General features: G+C 55.1%; 1 protein-coding gene across 4 annotated transcripts in view; it reads left to right on the plus strand.

Annotated features, from left to right (window-relative positions):
* The first annotated feature begins 385 nt into the window (after positions 1 to 385).
* Positions 386 to 20,726, plus strand: part of osgn1 (oxidative stress induced growth inhibitor 1) — a 38,506-nt gene continuing 18,165 nt past the window's right edge. The window contains exons 1-6 of one of the 4 annotated variants that reach the window (XM_068000138.1): positions 410 to 471; positions 6,417 to 6,466; positions 14,163 to 14,315; positions 15,228 to 15,364; positions 18,952 to 19,143; positions 19,931 to 20,022. In XM_068000138.1, the coding sequence (XP_067856239.1) occupies positions 14,246 to 14,315; positions 15,228 to 15,364; positions 18,952 to 19,143; positions 19,931 to 20,022 (491 nt within the window). In that variant the 5' untranslated portion in view covers positions 410 to 471; positions 6,417 to 6,466; positions 14,163 to 14,245. Of the gene's footprint in view, positions 472 to 3,088; positions 3,256 to 6,416; positions 6,467 to 14,162; positions 14,316 to 15,227; positions 15,365 to 18,951; positions 19,144 to 19,930; positions 20,023 to 20,726 lie in introns of those variants that run through there. The other 3 variants (XM_068000136.1, XM_068000137.1, XM_068000139.1) reach the window with 3 other exon arrangements.

A 20,726-nucleotide genomic window follows, 5' to 3' on the forward strand; every position in this document is an offset into this window, starting at 1 on the left:
ATGGTGAAAGGTGTCACTCCTGGTCCCTGCGCACACTTGTCATGGTGAAAGGTGTCACTCCCGGTCCCTGCGCACACTTGTCACGGTGAAAGGTGTCACTCCTGGTCCCTGCGCACACTTGTCATGGTGAAAGGTGTCACTCCCGGTCCCTGCGCACACTTGTCATGGTGAAAGGTGTCACTCCTGGTCCCTGCGCACACTTGTCATGGTGAAAGGTGTCACTCCCGGTCCCCTGCTCACACTTGTCATGGTGAAAGGTGTCACTCCCGGTCCCTGCTCACACTTGTCACGTTGAAAGGTGTCACTCCCGGTCCCTGCGCACGCTGCTGGGTGAATGATTGGCGGGACTGAAGAGCCAATGAAGGCGCAGTGGAGGCGGGGCTCCGAGGCCCCGCCCCTTTCCCGGCTCGTGCTCAGTGTGAGGAGACGCGCGGCCGGAGCCCGGACACCGGATAGCGGACAGCGGGAGCCGTGAGTCCCTCAGCCGCCGGGCTTCTGTTTCTTTGCGGCGCGGGGACCGGGGCCGCGCTTTGTGCTGCCGGCGTTAGCGCTCAACATGGCGGACTCCCGGGCCCGGGCCCCCCACCTCCCGGGCCCCCGCTCCCCGCTCCCGGGCCCCCGCTCCCCGCTCCCCCCCGGGCCCCCGCTCCCCGCTCCCGGGCACCTCGCTCCCCGCTCCCCCCCCGCCCCCTCCCCCCCCCCCCCTCCCCTCCCCCTCCCGGGCCCCCCCGCCCCCCCTCCCCCTCCCGGGCCCCCCCCCCGCCCCCCTCCCCCTCCCGGGCCCCCCCGCCCCCTCCCCCCTCCCGGGCCCCCCCTCCCCCTCCCTGGCCCCCCTCCCCCTCCCTGGCCCCCCTCCCCCCCCGGGCCCTCCGCCCCCTCCGGACCCCCCCCCCGGGCCCTCCGCCCCCTCCCCCTCCCGGGCCCTCCGCCCCCGCCCCCTCCCCCCTCCCGGGGCCCTCCCCCTCCCGGGCCCCCGCTCCCCGCCTCCCGGGCCCCCGCTCCCCCGGCGGCCTGATTAAGGGGGAGCGGTGAGTACGGTCCGCCCTTAAAGGGGCAGCACCGGCCGCCATCGTCGCCCCATCTCATCAACCGGCCTCGGATTCACCCACCTGTTGACCCCAGCGGGGGACGTGTCAGACAGGGTCGATGCTGAGTGTTGTTTCCCCCCGGGGCTGGAGAGTCTCGAGCCGGGGGGGCAGAGTCTCAGGATAAGGGGTCGGATATTTCGGACTGAGATGAGGGGGAATTTCTTCACTCAGAGGGTTGTGAATATTTGGAATTCTCTGCCCCAGAGGGCTGTGGATGGTCAGTCGTTGAGTATATTCAGGATGTGGAGATGCCGGTGATGGACTGGGGTTGACAATTGTAAACAATTTTACAACACCAAGTTATAGTCCAACAATTTTATTTTAAATTCACAAGCTTTCGGAGGCTTCCTCCTTCGTCAGGTATATTCAGGACTGAGAGCGATGGATTTTGACTCGAGGGGAATCGAGGGATACGGGGATCGGGCGGGAAAGTGGAGTTGAGGTTGAAGATCAGCCACGATCTGAATTGAATGGGGAGCAGGCTCGAGGGGCCGAATGGCCGACTCCTGCTCCTGTTTCTTGTTGTTATTACGGACCCGGTGCCGTTATTTCCGCACCGTCACTCCCGAGATTTGGAAACATTGTGTCGCTTGTAAAAAAATATTTCTGGATGTTTCAGGAAAATACCCTCCATCTGTAAAATGATTATTTAAGGGCCTTTAGTTCTGATGCAATCATCTGACTAATTGTTTTTCAAAAAACACAAGATTAGTTACAAAAAAACTGGAAAGGGGAGTGCATCGAACTGAAATCTCTACAATCAAACTGAAATGCAGAACTATAGAGATAGAATCACACAAAAGTCTGACAGTCTGGTTTATATCCTCAGGTGCTTTTGCATTCAGTAATTCTGTATTCCAGTCCCAGGAACCTGCTCACTTTTATTTAACTAAAACTGGGTCTCTGATTCTGAAGATGTGATTGCAGACTTTTGGTTTAATTCTGCCCCGTACCACCCCCAGCGCAAACCAGTTTATAAATACTGTTGCAGGTAAATAGCCATCTAAAAGTTGCCCTCGTGGATGAAATGTTTCTGTCTTATCTTCCTGCAAAGGGTCTTTTATGTACAGGATGAGCACCAGTGCTACTGGATGGCCAGAAATCTTGGCAGCACCTGCCCTGGTTAGTGTCTGGTGTGGTACAGGGCTATGCAGAGCAGAGGAAGGGTCTGGCTTTGATCTGGCCTCTGTTGAGGCAGCTAATCTGAGGGGGGAGGCTGTCAGGGTGCTATATTTGGCCTCAGCACCTCCAGGCTAGGGAGGGGGAAATAATCACTTTGCTGTTTGAGCTTTCATGTGAAGAATGGCCAAATAACCGAGTTACCAGAGGGTGTCTTATGCCCGGGGAACCGTGTCCCAGCAATGGGTCAGCACCGTCAAGAGAGGAGGGGAGGACATCGGGTGAGGGGAGCTTGTTTATTTCCACCATGTACCTTCCTGTGCAGCCCCATCATGATATCACTCATCTTATCCTCACAGCTTCTAGTTTTGACCCAGCTAGTTGGGAGTGCTATTAAGTTGTATGTCACCAATCGCAAGTAACAGTTCCATGTTCCAGTCTCTCGCCCTTGTGTACTCTTGGTTCATTCCCCTTATCTCTTCCCCGCACCCAGTGTCGTTCTTCAGTTAGCCGCTGGTAACTGCAGAGGAGCAGCCCAGGATAATCCTCCCTTCCGCCCCTGATGGGACAGCCCCAGTTGCAAACGAGCATTTTAATAAATCCAAGGCTGTGTTGTATTGAGAAGCACGCAGAATACCCAGCATTGGTGTTCTTCATTTTTCCAAATGTGTTCCCCCTCTCTTTCTCTCCCCCCTCCCCCCCCCGGCGTTCCCCCTCTCTTTTTTCCCCCTGCCGGTGCACCCCCTCTCTTCTCCTCCCCCTCCCCCCCCCCCCCCCCCCCCCCAAATGAATTCTTGAATTCCGATCTGACCAAAACCTCACCATTTCATTATTTCCTCGAGTCTCTCAGCCCTTGCTCTGTGATTTATGTTCAACACTAGATCTCTTCCTGGATATTGATCTATTTTGGATATGCCTGAATGCCGCCAGTGGTGTGGAGAACAGCTGATTTGTTAATCCATTCACATTGCCGCCTATCTAAAGATATCTCATTTGTCGTGACAACGTCTGAGTCATGTACAGTTTTACCATGCCTGTCTTCACTCGTGTAAGTTCTGAGAATAATGAGAGCTTCGTACTTGTCTGTGTTTCCAGGAGACTGCTCGAATCCCACCTCAATGCAGCTGATGGGTTTTTCCTCCGTTTATCAAGTGAACGGCTCGCGAATGCTGCCTTTCAGCACCTGCCATACTTGGCAGAAAAGCAAAATTGCTGATCCTTTTGTACAGCTCCCTTTATACAGTGGCCTGTCAGACAACCGTGCCCACCATTCATCCACCAAAAACAGCAATGAGATTTACCAGTTAGTCTGTTGCTAGAGGGAGCAATGTTGGCCCAGGACAGTGCCTGCTCTTCCAATTATATCATAACTTCCTCCGTGTCCATCTGAACGAGCCAGCAGATCTCGGGTTTAACTTCTCATCCAAAGGACTGACCCTCCGACAGTGCGGCGCTCCCTCAGCACCGACCCTCCGACAGTGCGGCGCTCCCTCAGCACCGACCCTCCGACAGCGCGGCGCTCCCTCAGCACCGACCCTCCGACAGCGCGGCGCTCCCTCAGCACCGACCCTCCGACAGTGCGGCGCTCCCTCAGCACCGACCCTCCGACAGTGCGGCGCTCCCTCAGCACCGACCCTCCGACAGTGCGGCGCTCCCTCAGCACCGACCCTCCGACAGTGCGGCGCTCCCTCAGCACCGACCCTCCGACAGTGCGGCGCTCCCTCAGCACCGACCCTCCGACAGTGCGGCGCTCCCTCAGCACCGACAGCGCGGCGCTCCCTCAGCACCGACAGCGCGGCGCTCCCTCAGCACCGACAGCGCGGCGCTCCCTCAGCACCGACAGCGCGGCGCTCCCTCAGCACCGACAGCGCGGCGCTCCCTCAGCACCGACAGCGCGGCGCTCCCTCAGCACCGACAGCGCGGCGCTCCCTCAGCACCGACAGCGCGGCGCTCCCTCAGCACCGACAGCGCGGCGCTCCCTCAGCACCGACAGCGCGGCGCTCCCTCAGCACCGACAGCGCGGCGCTCCCTCAGCACCGACAGCGCGGCGCTCCCTCAGCACCGACAGCGCGGCGCTCCCTCAGCACCGACAGCGCGGCGCTCCCTCAGCACCGACAGCGCGGCGCTCCCTCAGCACCGACAGCGCGGCGCTCCCTCAGCACCGACAGCGCGGCGCTCCCTCAGCACCGACAGCGCGGCGCTCCCTCAGCACCGACAGCGCGGCGCTCCCTCAGCACCGACAGCGCGGCGCTCCCTCAGCACCGACAGCGCGGCGCTCCCTCAGCACCGACAGCGCGGCGCTCCCTCAGCACCGACAGCGCGGCGCTCCCTCAGCACCGACAGCGCGGCGCTCCCTCAGCACCGACAGCGCGGCGCTCCCTCAGCACCGACAGCGCGGCGCTCCCTCAGCACCGACAGCGCGGCGCTCCCTCAGCACCGACAGCGCGGCGCTCCCTCAGCACGACAGCGCGGCGCTCCCTCAGCACCGACAGCGCGGCGCTCCCTCAGCACCGACAGCGCGGCGCTCCCTCAGCACCGACAGCGCGGCGCTCCCTCAGCACCGACAGCGCGGCGCTCCCTCAGCACCGACAGCGCGGCGCTCCCTCAGCACCGACAGCGCGGCGCTCCCTCAGCACCGACAGCGCGGCGCTCCCTCAGCACCGACAGCGCGGCGCTCCCTCAGCACCGACAGCGCGGCGCTCCCTCAGCACCGACAGCGCGGCGCTCCCTCAGCACCGACAGCGCGGCGCTCCTCAGCACCGACAGCGCGGCGCTCCCTCAGCACCGACAGCGCGGCGCTCCCTCAGCACCGACAGCGCGGCGCTCCCTCAGCACCGACAGCGCGGCGCTCCCTCAGCACCGACAGCGCGGCGCTCCCTCAGCACCGACAGCGCGGCGCTCCCTCAGCACCGACAGCGCGGCGCTCCCTCAGCACCGACAGCGCGGCGCTCCCTCAGCACCGACAGCGCGGCGCTCCCTCAGCACCGACAGCGCGGCGCTCCCTCAGCACCGACAGCGCGGCGCTCCCTCAGCACCGACAGCGCGGCGCTCCCTCAGCACCGACAGCGCGGCGCTCCCTCAGCACCGACAGCGCGGCGCTCCCTCAGCACCGACAGCGCGGCGCTCCCTCAGCACCGACAGCGCGGCGCTCCCTCAGCACCGACAGCGCGGCGCTCCCTCAGCACCGACAGCGCGGCGCTCCCTCAGCACCGACAGCGCGGCGCTCCCTCAGCACCGACAGCGCGGCGCTCCCTCAGCACCGACCCTAAGAGCGCCGCACCGTCGGAGGGTCAGTTTTTCAGATGTTTTTGAGACATTGAACCGAGGCCCAGTCTGCCCTCTTGGGTGGACATAAAAGATCCCATGGGACTATTTCAAAGATGAGCTGGGAGTTCTCCCTGGTGTCGTGGGCCAATATTTATCCCTCAATCAACATCATTAAAATAGATTATCTGGTCATTATCACATTGCTGTTTTTGGATCTTGCTGTGCACAAATTGGCTGCTGCGTTTCCTACATTACAACAGTGAATACACTTTAAAAGTACTTGATTGGCTGTAAAGCGCTTCGGGACATCCTGAGGTTGTGAAAGGCGCTATATAAATGCAAATCTTCACTCAGGCCTGTCTTTTTAATACATTTGCATTTTCCGACACTCTGGCCGGGGGGGGGGAGCGGGTCGCCTTCCTCCTGGTTGGCCGGGGGGGGGGGGGGGGGAGCGGGTCGCCTTCCTCCTGGTTGGCCGGGGGGGTCGCCTTCCTCCTGGTTGGCCGGGGGGGTCGCCTTCCTCCTGGTTGGCCGGGGGGGTCGCCTTCCTCCTGGTTGGCCGGGGGGGTCGCCTTCCTCCTGGTTGGCCGGGGGGGGGGGGGGAGCGGGTCGCCTTCCTCCTGGTTGGCCGGGGGGGTCGCCTTCCTCCTGGTTGGCCGGGGGGGGGTCGCCTTCCTCCTGGTTGGCCGGGGGGGGGGGGGGAGCGGGTCGCCATTTTATTGAAATGTCAGGTGAATGACTGAGGCAGCAAATAGTGAGGGAAAGTGACAAATCAGAAATTTAGGTGAGGTTATACCAAACTCGGGCTTTACAGATCTGTGGATCGAGTGGAAATGGCACCTGAGGGAAGTACAGATCCATTTTGGGATCCTGGGAAGGGTTGATGGAAATGTCATGAATTTTGAGTTGCTTATTTATTTATTTATTTAATTAACATTGCAGAACGGCCCTTGACCCCGGATCGATTGGTTCACTGAGTGAAGTTGCTCTGTGTAAGTTTGTGTGATATGAAAAGGCTGATTACAGCCCAGTGTCAGTCTCTTATTTATACTGCCTTAAACAAAATTGCCTGAAGACCCATAAACTGAGTGGATCTTTGCAGATAAATATGTATTTCTATGAAGTGTATCGTGAGAGTCAGGTCTAACTCCATGCTTATTTATCCATTTCTGTTTGTATTTGCGTGCAGCATTGTCACTTGTACCCCTTCCACCACCTTAAACATTCACTCCCTTCACCACCGGCGCACTGTGGCTGCAGTGTGTACCATCCACAAGATGCACTGCAGCAACTCGCCAAGGCTTCTTCAACAGCACCTCCCAAGCGCACGACCTCTATCATCTAGAAGGACAAGGGCAGTAGGTACATGGGAACAAAACCACCTGCACGTTCCCCTCCAAGTCACACACCATCCCGACTTGGAAATATATCGCCGTTCCTTCATCGTCGCTGGGTCAAAATCCTGGAACTCCCTTCCTAACAGCACTGTGGGAGAACCTTCACCACACGGACTGCAGCGGTTCAAGAAGGCGGCTCACCACCACCTTCTCAAGGGCAATTAGGGATGGGCAATAAATGCCGGCCTCGCCAGCGACGCCCACATCCCATGAACAAATTTTTTTTTTAAATGTGATACTGTTGAGGCTTGTCTGAAATTGTTTGTGGTTAAAAGCCAAAGTTTCAAACTGGTTTTCAGGACTGTGCACAGTTCTGGTCTCCATATAACGAAAAGGATACTGCGGCACTGGGGAAAGTGCAGAAAAGATTTACAAGGATGTTACCAGAATTGAGAGGAAAGATTGAACAGGCTGGGACTCTTTTCTCTTTTTAAAAAAAAGAGAAGACTGAGGGGTGAGCTGATAGAGGCCGTTTAAAATGACGAGGGGGTTCGATAGGGTGGGTGTGGAGAAACTGTTTCTACTTGTGGGTGAGTCCAGAACGAGAGGACATGAATATAAGATGGCCACTCGTAAATCAAATAAAGAATTCAGGATGAATTTCTTCACACAGAGCGGTGAGAATGTGGAACTCACTGCCACATGGAGTGGTTAGAGCACAGAGCGTTGATGTATTTAAAGGGGGGCTTGATGCATTCATGAGGGAGAAGGGAATGGGGGAAACAGGGTGGGGAGAGGTAATTAAAGTGGGGGGAGGCTCTTGTGGAGTAAAAACTCCGGCCCAGCAGCAACGTAGCGAAACGTCCCAAGGCGCTTCACAGGAGTGATTATCGAAAAAAAAAATTGCACCGAGCCACATCAGGAGATATTAGGACAGGTGACAAAAGCTTGGTCAAAGATGTAGGTTTTAAGGAGATTCTGAAGAGGAGAGAGAGGCAGAGAGATGGAGAGGTTTAGGGAGGGAATTCCAGAGCTTGGGGCCTAGGCAGACCAGTTGGGCCGAATGGCCTGTTTCTGTGCTCTAGATTCTATGTAGTTCTATGAAATTTTGGTGATTGGTTCAGATGTGAGCTTGTTGGATGAAGCATGGCGTGATATGCTGCCAAACAGTTTTACAAGAAGACTTGCCCCATCCAGCAACCTGAACTTGATCTTTCAAACTAGAGCCCTTTTATATTCCAGTGAAAGGAGTTTTCACAGAGGTTAATGGATCCATCACAGACTCTGTGATGTATGAATAACATATTTGATGAATGTTTGAAAGCTTGCTATCTCTCTCTTAATTGTAAATAAACATTAGCTGTGTGTAAAACTTGATCTATGTTTAACATCTGCCATTCCAATGTGGGTGTGGTAATGTGGCACAGGACTGTTTTAATAGTTAGCACAGGACTGTGGGGTTTGTATCACTGTTAAGGAGAATTGAAGGTAAAGCTTCTGGCTCACACCAGGGGTGGGAGGCTTTAGATCTGAGGAGACAATGGGGCTCTTTTCATTAGAGCAGAGAAAGGAGATCTGAGAGGGGCCCAAAATTATGAAGGGTTTTGATGAAGTAAATTAGGACAATCAATTTCCATTGTTTCGTGAGTCAGTAACTATAGGGGAGAAATATAAGATCATCACTAAAGGAATGAAGGGAAGGGTTAGGAGAATGTTGCTGTTTATGCAGAGTTTTTTTTATTCATTCATGGGATGTGGGCATCGCTGGCGAGGCCAGCATTTATTGCCCATCCCTAATTGCCCTTGAGAAGGTGGTGGTGAGCCTCCTTCTTGAACCGCTGCAGTCCGTGTGGTGAAGGTTCTCCCACAGTGCTGTTAGGAAGGGAGTTCCAGGATTTTGACCCAGTAACGATGAAGGAACGGCGATATATTTCCAAGTCGGGATGGTGTGTGACTTGGAGGGGAACGTGCAGGTGGTTGTGTTCCCATGTGCCTGCTGCTCTTGTCCTTCTAGGTGGTAGAGGTCGCGGGTTTGGGAGGTGCTGTTGAAGAAGCCTTGGCTAGTTGCTGCAGTGCATCCTGTGGATGGTACACACTGCAGCCACAGTGCACCGGTGGTGAAGGGAGTGAATGTTTAGGGTGGTGGATGGGGTGCCAATCAAATGGGCTGCTTTGTCCTGGATGGTGTCGAGCTTCTTGAGTGTTGTTGGAGCTGCACTCAACCAGGCAAGTGGAGAGTATTCCATCACACTCCTGACTTGTGCCTTTTAGATGGTGGAAAGGCTTTGGGGAGTCAGGAGGTGAGTCACTGGCCGCAGAATACCCAGCCTCTGACCTGCTCTTGTAGCCTCAGTATTTATAAGGCTGGTCCAGTTAAGTTTTTCTGGTCAATGATGGCCCCCAGAATGTTGATGGTGGGGGATTCGGCGATGGTAATGCCGTTGAACGTCAAGGGGAGGTGGTTAGATTCTCTCTTGTAGGGGATGGTCATTGCCTGGCACTTGTCTGGCGCGAATGTTACTTGCCACTTATCAGCCCAAGCATGGATGTTGTCCAGGTCTTGCTGCATGCGGGCTCGGACTGCTTCATTATCTAAGGGGTTGCGAATGGAACTGAACACTGCAATCATCAGCGAACATCCCCATTTCTGACCTTATGATGGATGGAAGGTCATTAATGAAACAGCTGAAGATGGTTGGGCCTAGGACACTGCCCTGAGGAACTCCTGCAGCAATGCCCTGGGGCTGAGATGATTGGCCTCCAACAACCACTACCATCTTCCTTTGTGCTGGGTATGACTCCAGCCACTGGAGAGTTTTCCCCCTGATTCCCATTGACTTCAATTTTACTAGGGCTCCTTGGTGCCACACTCGGTCAAATGCTGCCTTGATGTCAAGGGCAGTTCCTCTCACCTCACCTCTGGAATTCAGCTCTTTTGTCCATGTTTGGACCAAGGCTGTAATGAGATCTGGAGCCGAGTGGTCCTGGTGGAACCCAGAATATGAAGGGAAAGGAATAGTTAGGAGAATGTTGCTGTTTGAATGTCCAACCAGGGACTAGGAGGGAAGCAGAATCCACAAAGGCTTTTTAAAAGAGAAGTGGGTAAATATTTGAAAAAGAGAAACTTGAAAGGGACAAGGGTAGGGACTGGGACTGAGGGGATAGCTGAGATGCAATGGGTCGAATGGCCTCCTGCACTGTAAAATTCTACAATTCATAGAGGACAGGTCAGCTTGTGGGAACGACTGTTAAACCATGAGAGAGAAAATGGTTCTCTGACCAGGAAACTTTGGGAGAGTCTAAAGAGGGGAAAAAGAGACAAACACTTACGAAGGAGGAGAGTGTTGAGTTGTTGTGCAGCAGTCAGATGTGATGTGTCTGTAAATAGCCAATTCTCCACAATGCAGCAGGTCTTGTGCAACAGTTGAAAATTTGATACGCAGGAGCGAGATGTCGTGAGCGGGGAAAACTTTAATCTCAAACAAGCACCAAATGAGTGTCAGTTGCTGCCTGGGTGGGAATGTCCCCTCTGGTGGGTCAGTAAGTCACTGTTGTTATGAGTGAACCAGGATATGGGATGCTAGTGCATTCTCCAGCACCAGTGACCCTCCTGTACATGGGTCTGTAGATTATAATATAGTAGATCCCCTGTGGAGTTAGGTGTGGAGTTGGAGAATGTGCTGTTTTATGCCATGGTATGAATTAACATTGGGGCCACTGCACTGATTTACAGTGAGTCAAATCCCATTGGAATTAAGTGATATTGTGGGATTTTGACTGGTGCTTTGGGAATTGAATTGCATTGACACTGTCAATTATCCTGTGAATACAGTAAAGGAATGGCTTTGTACATCAGAGTACATGTTGAAGAGGAGGAAAGTTGTAAGGAAAGTGGATACTCTTGTCATGAATCAGTCCCTTTTCCACCAGATAAAGTTGTTTGAGCTGGCTTGTTTTAAGATTTTTTTTTTCTCGTGCTTGCCTGAGGGAGTAGATTCTTGGACTGGGATCTGCTGGAATTGTCGAGCTTCCAATACCTGGGCCCAGCGACACATTCTTTATCAGTTAGTGTAGCCAGTGAGTGTTGGTGGCCTGAACCTTAGGGGTGAGGATGGAACTTGCCTCACATTGTCAGGTACGTTTGGTGTAGTAGTTACTTTACTGAGCTAATAATCCAGAGACTGTAAATTCAGATCCCATCGTGGCAGTTTGAGAAATTGAATTCAGTTTTTAAAAAAAAAAGGCTGGTCTCAGTAAAAGTGACCATGAAACTGTCGGATTGTCATAAAAACCTAACTGGTTCACTGATGTCCTTTAGAGAAGGGAACTTGCTGCCCTTGCCTGGTCTGGGCCGATATGTGACTCTTAATTGCCCTTTGAAGTGGTTTAGCAATGTCACTCTGAGACTAGTTATCTCAGCACAAACATGCAACCTACCCCATTCTGTATAGTTAATCTCCTACCCACATAATCTATTTACCCAATTAGCCAGCACAGGAGCCCTGTGCAGATTTCTCTCACATCGAGTTACTTTGGCCTGGTTTCTGTGCTGTAGATTCATTCGGCCCAGCCGGTCTGTGCCGGTGTTTATGCTCCACACGAGCCCCCTCCATCCCTACTTCATCTCACCCTATCAGCATATCCTTCTATTCCTTTCTCCCTCGTGTGTTTATCCAGCTTCCCCTTAAATGTATCTACACTATTCACCTCAACTGCTCCTTGTGGTAGTGAGTTCCACATTCTCACCACTCGTCTGATTGTATCTTGTATCTGATAGTTCCTCGTACAGTTTGTACGCACTATGCATGTTAGCAAGTGGTTGAGTTCCGATGAGAGGTCATTGGCCTGAAACGTTAACTCTGTTTCTTGCTGCACAGAGGCTGCCTGAACCGCTGAGTGTTTCAAGCGTTTTCAGTTTTTATTTCAGATTTCCAGCATCTGCAGAATTTTGCTTTTGTTTTAGCGGGCCCCTCAATTGTACAGGGCAGCTAGGGATGGGCAATAAATGCCGGCCTCGCCAGCCATAATGCACATCCTGAGAATGTATAAAAAACCATCCCCTTGTGTCCCTTCCAGCAGGGAATCAGTGGATCTGAAGCAGGATCCTTGGCTGATTTTTTTTTTTTTCCCCAACCCAGAGATCCATGGCCCACTGTTCCACTCCCATCACTGAGACTAGTTACCTCGGCACAAACATGACACCTGCCCCATTCTGTATAATTAATCTCCTACCCATGTAATGTATTTACCCAGTTAGCTGGCAGGAGCCTTGGGCAGATTCCTGTCCTGATTGTATCTGATAGCTCCTTGTACAGTTTGTACAAACTATGCATGTTATCAAGTGCTGCATAAACCTTGCATTGTTTGGAATCCATTTTGTAAAGGGATTTAGTGCTCCGTGTGAGTGGGACATGGCTACAGTGGAAACACTGAGCTCAGCAAACTGGAATGCCTGTGAATTGGGAACATCGAGCCTTGTTTCCTTTTGCCTGCTTATTTCTTGATATAAACAGTTCAAAACTTTCTTTTTTAAGCCACTTGAGGTCACTCGGTAAGTTCATTAACTGGCTGGCGTGTCTTTAAAACCTGACGTGAGATCATTCAGCCAAAGTGTTCAAGGACAGCTGTTACAGTCAGTGATCCTTCTCGGAGAATATCAGCTGAGTCTTGTCGAGACTAATGCCTCTCAATGTAGGTCATCACTTCAGAGCGAATTCTTATATTGGCCTGGAGAGGAGGTCAGGGCAGTAAGATCCCGTTGTTGCCTTGTGCAGCGTTTCGCTGCTATTCCATGAAAAGCAGTGGGTAAATGGCTTTGGGCTTAAAGGGTTGGGGGTTAAATGCAGAGTCTGAAGTGATACTAAAGCTCAGGAGCTGCTGAAGGAAACCATCTGTTGGAGGTAAATTTAAACAAAACTGCCCAATTTTACTTACAATTGTCTTTGATGCACTGTGAAGTTGGGCCTGGTGTAAAACGGGCAGGTTGGAGATTGAGGGACAGGTCACCTGCCCAGAGGGGCAGAAAATATTTGGTGAGCGATTAGAAACTAGAGGAGCAAAGAGATTTAGGGGTCCAGGTACACACATCATCCAGCTTAACACTCCAGTGCAGTGGAGGGAGCGCTGCGCTGTCCAGGGGCGTATTTCGAATGAGTCATTAAATTGAGGCCACACCTGTCCCCTCAGGTGGGTGTAAAAGATCCCACGGACACTATTAGAAGATGAGTAGGGGAGTTCTCCGAGTGTCCTGGCCAATATTTATCTCTCAACCAACACCTAACACGGATGACCTGGTCATTTATCTCATTGCTGTTTGTGGGATCTTGCTGTGTGCAAATTGGCTGCCGCGTTTCCTACATTATAACAGTGACTACACTTCAAAAAGTACCTCGTTGCCTGCGAAGTGCTTTGGGCCGTCCTGATGTTGTGAAAGGCGATACAGAAATGCAAGTCTTTTTATGAATTCAGTTGCTCATTTTGATGGGAATCCCTAAAGATGCTAAAAATACTGGTTTCATTATATCTGCGAATTAATATTTTAGTGAAGTACGTGTTCAACCAGTCTGTGTCTGTTTCATGGTGACTTAAAATACCTGAGACTGCTCGTGATCCATTAAACCAGTAGATTCATCACCAGTCACTGGCAGTTTTCTCTGCTCTCTCCCCAACTGTTGACTGAGGTGTGGGGTGTGATTTTGCTCCGAGAGCTGCCCTCCCACTGACTCCAGGAGTTTTCTGCAGAGCTGCAGTGCTCGAGGGGTTAACGTGTTACATGTGTTCAGTGTGGACATTGATGAGATTTTGTGCGACGTGGAGTTACTCATGGTTAAAGCAACTGAAACCTTGACAACAAGGGCTCCTCCGTCCCGGTTCCCTGGGGTCCCGGCTGGTAAACTCGTCACCAGGTGTAGTGCTGAGAGTATGGACTAGACGCTTCCAGGTTTCATCCTTGGTCTGTGTTGAGTTAAACCAGGGCAGTAAATGGGGAGCGACATTTGGCCTCAGATTGTGCCCCGGCCGTTGTCGAGATAGTAAGAATGTGGATCGCGCTACCGCAACGAGTAGTTGAGGTGAATAGCATGGATATGTTTATGGGGAAACTGGATAAACACATGAGGGAGAAAGGAATAGAAGGATATGGTGATCGGGAGGAGACTCGTGTGGAGCGTAAACACGGTATAGTCCAGTTGGGCCGAATGGCCTGTTTCTGTGCTGTACATTCGATGTAAAAGGCATCTACAACCTGAAGCGTACCAGTGGACATTGAACTGTCGCAAGACAAGGAAAATTTAGTTTGCATTTCACTTTGTTTCACTTAAACTGATTTTTTTTCTCTCTTTTTTTCCCTCAGTTTTGTGCCAAGTGTTCGGCAGAAAAAGTGTCTGCGATAGACCAGCACAGGCTCAACCTGAAACACTCCGTTGCTTCCCCTTCATGATGCCACTGCTGGAAGAGAAGGTTCTGCCCAAGGATGGATCGCTGACAGTCCCTATCCTTGTCGTAGGTAATTTCAGGCTGTATGGAGAGCGATTAACCTGACCGTGAACTGATAAACCCAGGGGTCACTGGGACTTGGACCCTTCCCATTGGGCTCCAGATGAATGTACAGCCTGTGCCCCAGCGAGCAGTGCGAGGATCAGGAGCCTGTGTACTGGTGAACCACGTGGTTTTGGCCAGTTACCCAGTGGAACTCCAGTAAACCCGCTCTACATGCTTAGGGTCTTTAAGCCTTGTATCTTGCCAACCCGTGCCTGAGTTGTTTGGGCTGCAGTTAGTGGTGAGAGGGCCCCTGTGGGGTGAGAGGGCCCCAAGCCTAGTCTACGTAACCTGTCCTCACAATTTAACTGCAAAATAATCACTTTCTAGGCCAGTTGTATGCGCCCTGCCACCACCCCTCTGCCTGGCACTTGTGATTCCGACCTTCAGGTCTGAGAGTCTCTGTTCCGCGCTGGGTGTTTTGGGAGTTCCAATCTCACATCCTTAATCTCCATTTATTTGCATTGTTCTCCCACTGACCCTGATAATCGATGATATGGTTCACTGCTCTCAGCGTCACTAATCTGCCCCAGGGTAAGGCGGAGGGAAAGATCGGTCTGGGTTCTTGTTCCTGGTTCGTATCCAGTGACCCTGAATGGAGAGTGCGTTGGAGGAGGACAAGATTTGCCTTGACTGCTCCCTCCCGGGACCTTCGCTGCACAGATAATTAGTACTTGGTCAGTCCATGCCTGTACCCTGGGGGGAGGGGGGAGGGGAGGGGAGAAGAGAATGCTGGTCGGGGCAGTGTGGTTTTCCGAAGAGTTGGCAGTGTTGTAGCTGAGATGGACGATGGACGATGGACGATGGGCTCTCTGGTGGCCCCAACGTGATGTGATTGTGCAGCCCTGAACTACGCAAACAAATATTATTTCCCCCTCAGGAAATGGTCCCTCTGGGATTTGTCTGTCGTATCTACTGTCCGGATATAGACCCTACCTGTCTCCTGGAGCAAGCCACCCAAACCCAATTCTACAGCGTAAACTGGAAGAGAATTGTCACCTGTCGATTGTAGACCAGGTAATGTCACACCTGTACCTGTTCCCACAGTGCCTATTTAAACATAGAATCCGAGCTCGGTCTCAATCCAGTTCCTGGTGGACAGTGAAACTACACTGAGCTGCCCCTAATGCAGCTCCAGCTGATGTTAAATTGGCAAACGTACTCAGAGACCACAGGTTGGCTGGTGTGGGAGATGGAGACTGGCTAAACAGTGGGCGGCAGGGTTAAAGGATTGGATACCCATTACCCCGTCGTCTGTCATTTGGACTGAAATCCTGTAAAGAGTCACGTGGGCTGGCGATTTCCAGTGGGCCCACAGCACAAAACCAGCTCAGCGAGAGAGGTGGCTCTTGGGGAATATTGGAAAGTATATTGGGGTGTTCTCCCGAGGGTGGGGCAGAGTAGATGGAGCAATGGAGCTCGACCGGGGAGAGCTGGATATCTGAAATGGGAAGTGCTCCTTTCCCTGGCATTCGCCTCCCTCACCTTCAGAAATAAAAACCTCGGCCTTGGAGGGGGTGCAGTGCAAATTCACCAGAATGACACCAGGGCTTAGAGGGTTAAATTATGAGGACAGGTTGCATAGACCAGGCTTGTATTCCCTTGCGTATAGAAGATTGAGGGGTGATCTGATTGAGGTGTTTAAGATGTTACACAGATTGGATGGGGTAGATAGAAAGAAACTAATTCCTCTGGTGGGGGAATCCAGAACTAGGGGGCACAATCTTAAAATTAGAGCTCGGCTGTTTAGGGGTGAAATCAGGAAGCACTTTTTCGCACACAGCGGAGTGAAAATCTGGAACTCTCCCCGATAAAGCTGTGGATGCTGGGGGTTAATTGGAGCTTTCAGGACTGAGATCGATAGATTTTTGTTGGGTATCGAGGGATATGGAACCAAGGCGGGTAAATGGAGTCAAAATACAGATCAGCCATGATCTAATTGAATGGCGGAACAGGCAAAGGGGCTGAATGGCCTTCTCCTGTTCCTAGTACCCAGACTGAGATCTGGGATTTACAGCTATATTTATCCATTTCTTACAATGCATAACCCACTGCACTAAAGACGATCCTCCCTCTCACAATGTGCTGCTCCCAACACACAATCAACAAACTAATCATGAGACCAGCCAAAGTTCATCCAGTTTTTATAATTCAAAGGGAGCCAAAAGCAAATCAGACTTTATGGCGTTTTCTCCAGTGTGGAATGACTTGTGACTTGTGGCGTTTCCAGGAGGTATGGTGAGGAGAGAACACAGGTTAACCAAGAAGCTGACTCTGACATTATTAACCAGTGTCCGAGATTACAAGCTGGCCGTGTTTGATAGGTTGAGGCCTCTAGTTTCAGCCCAGAGACCAGGTCTGAGGGTGGGGCCTGGGAACTATCCAAATACCCACGTTTTAATTGCTGCATTTCCCCCCACCCCCCACTTGCCCCTATCTGATTTTGGACTAGACTGAATGTGGAGTGAGGTGCAGAGGGTGTCTGGAGAGATGCCTGGTGCAATGTACAGTTTGTACTCGTTTTTAAGGCTCTGTTTTAAATCAAGTTTTAGGTGGGATATGATGGGCGTCTTTTGTGAGCCTGGTTTGTGGTGAACGCCGTACGGGAGTTGGGAGAATGTTAAGTGGTGTGCTTTAGGCAGTGTTTTGTGTGATTTGCAGGGCAGCTCAACATGTGAGAGAGAGATTTTGGTTCTGTGTCTACCTGCATGTGTGTATACCGCAGGGAGAGGCATGCTGGATCCTGGGGTGGGTCTCTTATTTTGATCCCTTATCTCTACAGACCAGCAGTGGGGTTTTTCCATCACTGAACGTGCCCCTATAATCGGGGAATGTCTGCATGGAGACATGTAAAGTGACAACTGCAGCTATTGAGCGGCAGCAGACCTGTGACCTGTGACCCTCCTAATGCACACCTGCTTTAGTGATGCTGCCGGTTAATCTGAACCTGACTCTCGGTGTGAATTGTTTTCAGAGTAACTTTCTGTCCCCTGAAGCCTTGTGTTCTTCAGATGTGACAGCGTGTTCTAAAGTAACATGTAAACCTGTTCACACTGGTCTGGAAATAATGACTCGCCCCAGCTGTGCGGGGGGGGGGGGGGGGGGTGCCGGGGTGCTGGCGTGCCCCAGCTGTGCGGGGGGCCGGGGTGCTGGCGCGCCCCAGCTGTGCGGGGGGGCCGGGGTGCTGGCGCGCCCCAGCTGTGCGGGGGGGGCCGGGGTGCTGGCGCGCCCCAGCTGTGCGGGGGGGGCCGGGGTGCTGGCGCGCCCCAGCTGTGCGGGGGGGGGGGGGGCGGGGTGCTGGCGCGCCCCAGCTGTGCGGGGGGGGGGGGCCGGGGTGCTGGCGCGCCCCAGCTGTGCGGGGGGGGGGCCGGGGTGCTGGCGCGCCCCAGCTGTGCGGGGGGGGGGGGCCGGGGTGCTGGCGCGCCCCAGCTGTGCGGGGGGGGGGGCCGGGGTGCTGGCGCGCCCCAGCTGTGCGGGGGGGGGGGGCCGGGGTGCTGGCGCGCCCCAGCTGTGCGGGGGGGGGGGGCCGGGGTGCTGGCGCGCCCCAGCTGTGCGGGGGGGGGGGGCCGGGGTGCTGGCGCGCCCCAGCTGTGCGGGGGGGGGGGGCCGGGGTGCTGGCGCGCCCCAGCTGTGCGGGGGGGGGGGCCGGGGTGCTGGCGCGCCCCAGCTGTGCGGGGGGGGGGGGCCGGGGTGCTGGCGCGCCCCAGCTGTGCGGGGGGGGGGGCCGGGGTGCTGGCGCGCCCCAGCTGTGCGGGGGGGGGGGCCGGGGTGCTGGCGCGCCCCAGCTGTGCGGGGGGGGGGGCCGGGGTGCTGGCGCGCCCCAGCTGTGCGGGGGGGGGGGCCGGGGTGCTGGCGCGCCCCAGCTGTGCGGGGGGGGGGGCCGGGGTGCTGGCGCGCCCCAGCTGTGCGGGGGGGGGGGGCCGGGGTGCTGGCGCGCCCCAGCTGTGCGGGGGGGGGGGGCCGGGGTGCTGGCGCGCCCCAGCTGTGCGGGGGGGGGGGGCCGGGGTGCTGGCGCGCCCCAGCTGTGCGGGGGGGGGGGCCGGGGTGCTGGCGCGCCCCAGCTGTGCGGGGGGGGGGCCGGGGTGCTGGCGCGCCCCAGCTGTGCGGGGGGGGGGCCGGGGTGCTGGCGCGCCCCAGCTGTGCGGGGGGGGGGCCGGGGTGCTGGCGCGCCCCAGCTGTGCGGGGGGGGGGGCCGGGGTGCTGGCGCGCCCCAGCTGTGCGGGGGGGGGGGCCGGGGTGCTGGCGCGCCCCAGCTGTGCGGGGGGGGGGCCGGGGTGCTGGCGCGCCCCAGCTGTGCGGGGGGGGGGGCCGGGGGTGCTGGCGCGCCCCAGCTGTGCGGGGGGGGGGGCCGGGGTGCTGGCGCGCCCCAGCTGTGCGGGGGGGGGGGCCGGGGTGCTGGCGCGCCCCAGCTGTGCGGGGGGGGGGGCCGGGGTGCTGGCGCGCCCCAGCTGTGCGGGGGGGGCCGGGGTGCTGGCGCGCCCCAGCTGTGCGGGGGGGGCCGGGGTGCTGGCGCGCCCCAGCTGTGCGGGGGGGGGCCGGGGTGCTGGCGCGCCCCAGCTGTGCGGGGGGGCAGACTCATCACTTGCTATTTTCACTGGTTGCAGGATCTGGAGCGTCTCTGTGAAGGGTTGGAGGGCCGATCGTCCAATCCAGTGGCTGTGCTGTTTGACTCACTTCTCCTACCCGATGGAGACTGCGGTCTGGATCACGCTGCTCCTCTGTGGTGGCAGCTGGAGACTTGGCAGAGCTTATCGCACCTTGTCCTGGGCACAGGCCCACCTGGTGGAGCCTGGCATGTAAGTGGCTGTAAGCTGGGCTCAGTGCTATTCTATTATTTGTTTATTCTAAATTATAAATGTTACCCAGCGATGGGAGGGATGTACTTTTGTATGAAACTTGAATTTACAATTTGCTCAACGGTAGTTTACCGAACTTTCACTGGGAATATCACTGGTTACAGTGAGCGTTCTACCTCTGGGACATTCCTTCTCCCCACACCCAACTTTCCCAAAATCCACCTTAAAAAAAAAAATTCGAACACTTACCAATGTCTGTGTTTTTGAATATTTTAGTTTAATCGTAACTCCTTGTAAATCAGCGGGAATGTTAGCTCAGTGTAACAGGTTAATTATCATCCCTTGAAACTCATTAACTCACATTGACTGGTGAGGCCTCTCTCACTGCCTGGCTCAGTCTGATCCATTCTCCTGGTGTGACCTCAGCTCTCATTGCAACAACATTTACTCTTTTTTTTTTAAAAGGGTTGTTGAAATTGGTTTGATTTTTAGATTAAAGTTGTCTGTGTGTTGCGGGGCAGTGCCTGTTGCGTTGGTGTGGGCCCACCTCCAGTACCTTGTCTGATCATCCCTTGTATATGAGGAGAGACAGCGACTGTCAGCAGGGTATTCATTGGTGGGGCAAATCTCAGCCAATCCTGTCCGTCTCTGTGATGGTCACTGGGAACGTTTGTTTTACACATGGTGATTTTCCCACAGGTGCCCGTTCACAGTCCTGTCACTTTGAAGTCTCTGTTCTGTTTTCAAGTCCTCCACCTGACCCTATCGTTCCTTGTTTGTCTTTCAGGCTATGGAGGGCTCGCTGCTCACACTGAGCTTTGGGAACTGGATGGAATTACCAGGTCTGAAGCTGAAGGATTGGGTCAGAGAGAAGCGCAGGTGTGTACCAAACACTACAACAAACAGGAACTTCCCCTTTAAGGGGTTCAGTTTACTGGGGTCAGTTCTCATCACTGCCTTTCCGATGATTGGCCCCTCCCTGGCGTCGGGTCCCCTTGCTCGGTGATTGGCCCCTCCCTGGCGTCGGGCCCCGTTGCTCGGTGATTGGCCCCTCCCTGGCGTCGGGCCCCGTTGCTCGGTGATTGGCCCCTCCCTGGCGTCGGGCCCCGTTGCTCGGTGATTGGCCCCTCCCTGGCGTCGGGCCCCGTTGCTCGGTGATTGGCCCCTCCCTGGCGTCGGGTCCCCTTGCTCGGTGATTGGCCCCTCCCTGGCGTCGGGTCCCCTTGCTCGGTGATTGGCCCCTCCCTGGCATCGGGCCCCGTCGCTCGATGATTGGCCCCCTCCCTGGCGTCGGGCCCCCTTGCTCGATGATTGGCCCCTCCCTGGCGTCAGGTCCTGTTGCTTGGCGATTGGCCCCCTCCCTGGCGTCTTGGCCACTCCCTGGCGTCGGGTCCCCTCGCTCGACGATTGATCCCCTCGCTGGCGTCGGGCCCCGTCGCTCGATGATTGACCCCTCCCTGGCGTCGGGTCCCCTCGCTCGACGATTGATCCCCTCGCTCGACGATTGATCCCCTCCCTGGCGTCATGCCCCGTCGCTCGACGATTGACCCCCTCCCTGGCGTCGGGCCCCGTCGCTCGACGAT

Source organism: Heptranchias perlo, chromosome 19 (assembly GCF_035084215.1).
Source record: "Heptranchias perlo isolate sHepPer1 chromosome 19, sHepPer1.hap1, whole genome shotgun sequence".
In the NCBI taxonomy this organism is placed as follows: Eukaryota; Metazoa; Chordata; class Chondrichthyes; order Hexanchiformes; family Hexanchidae; genus Heptranchias; species Heptranchias perlo.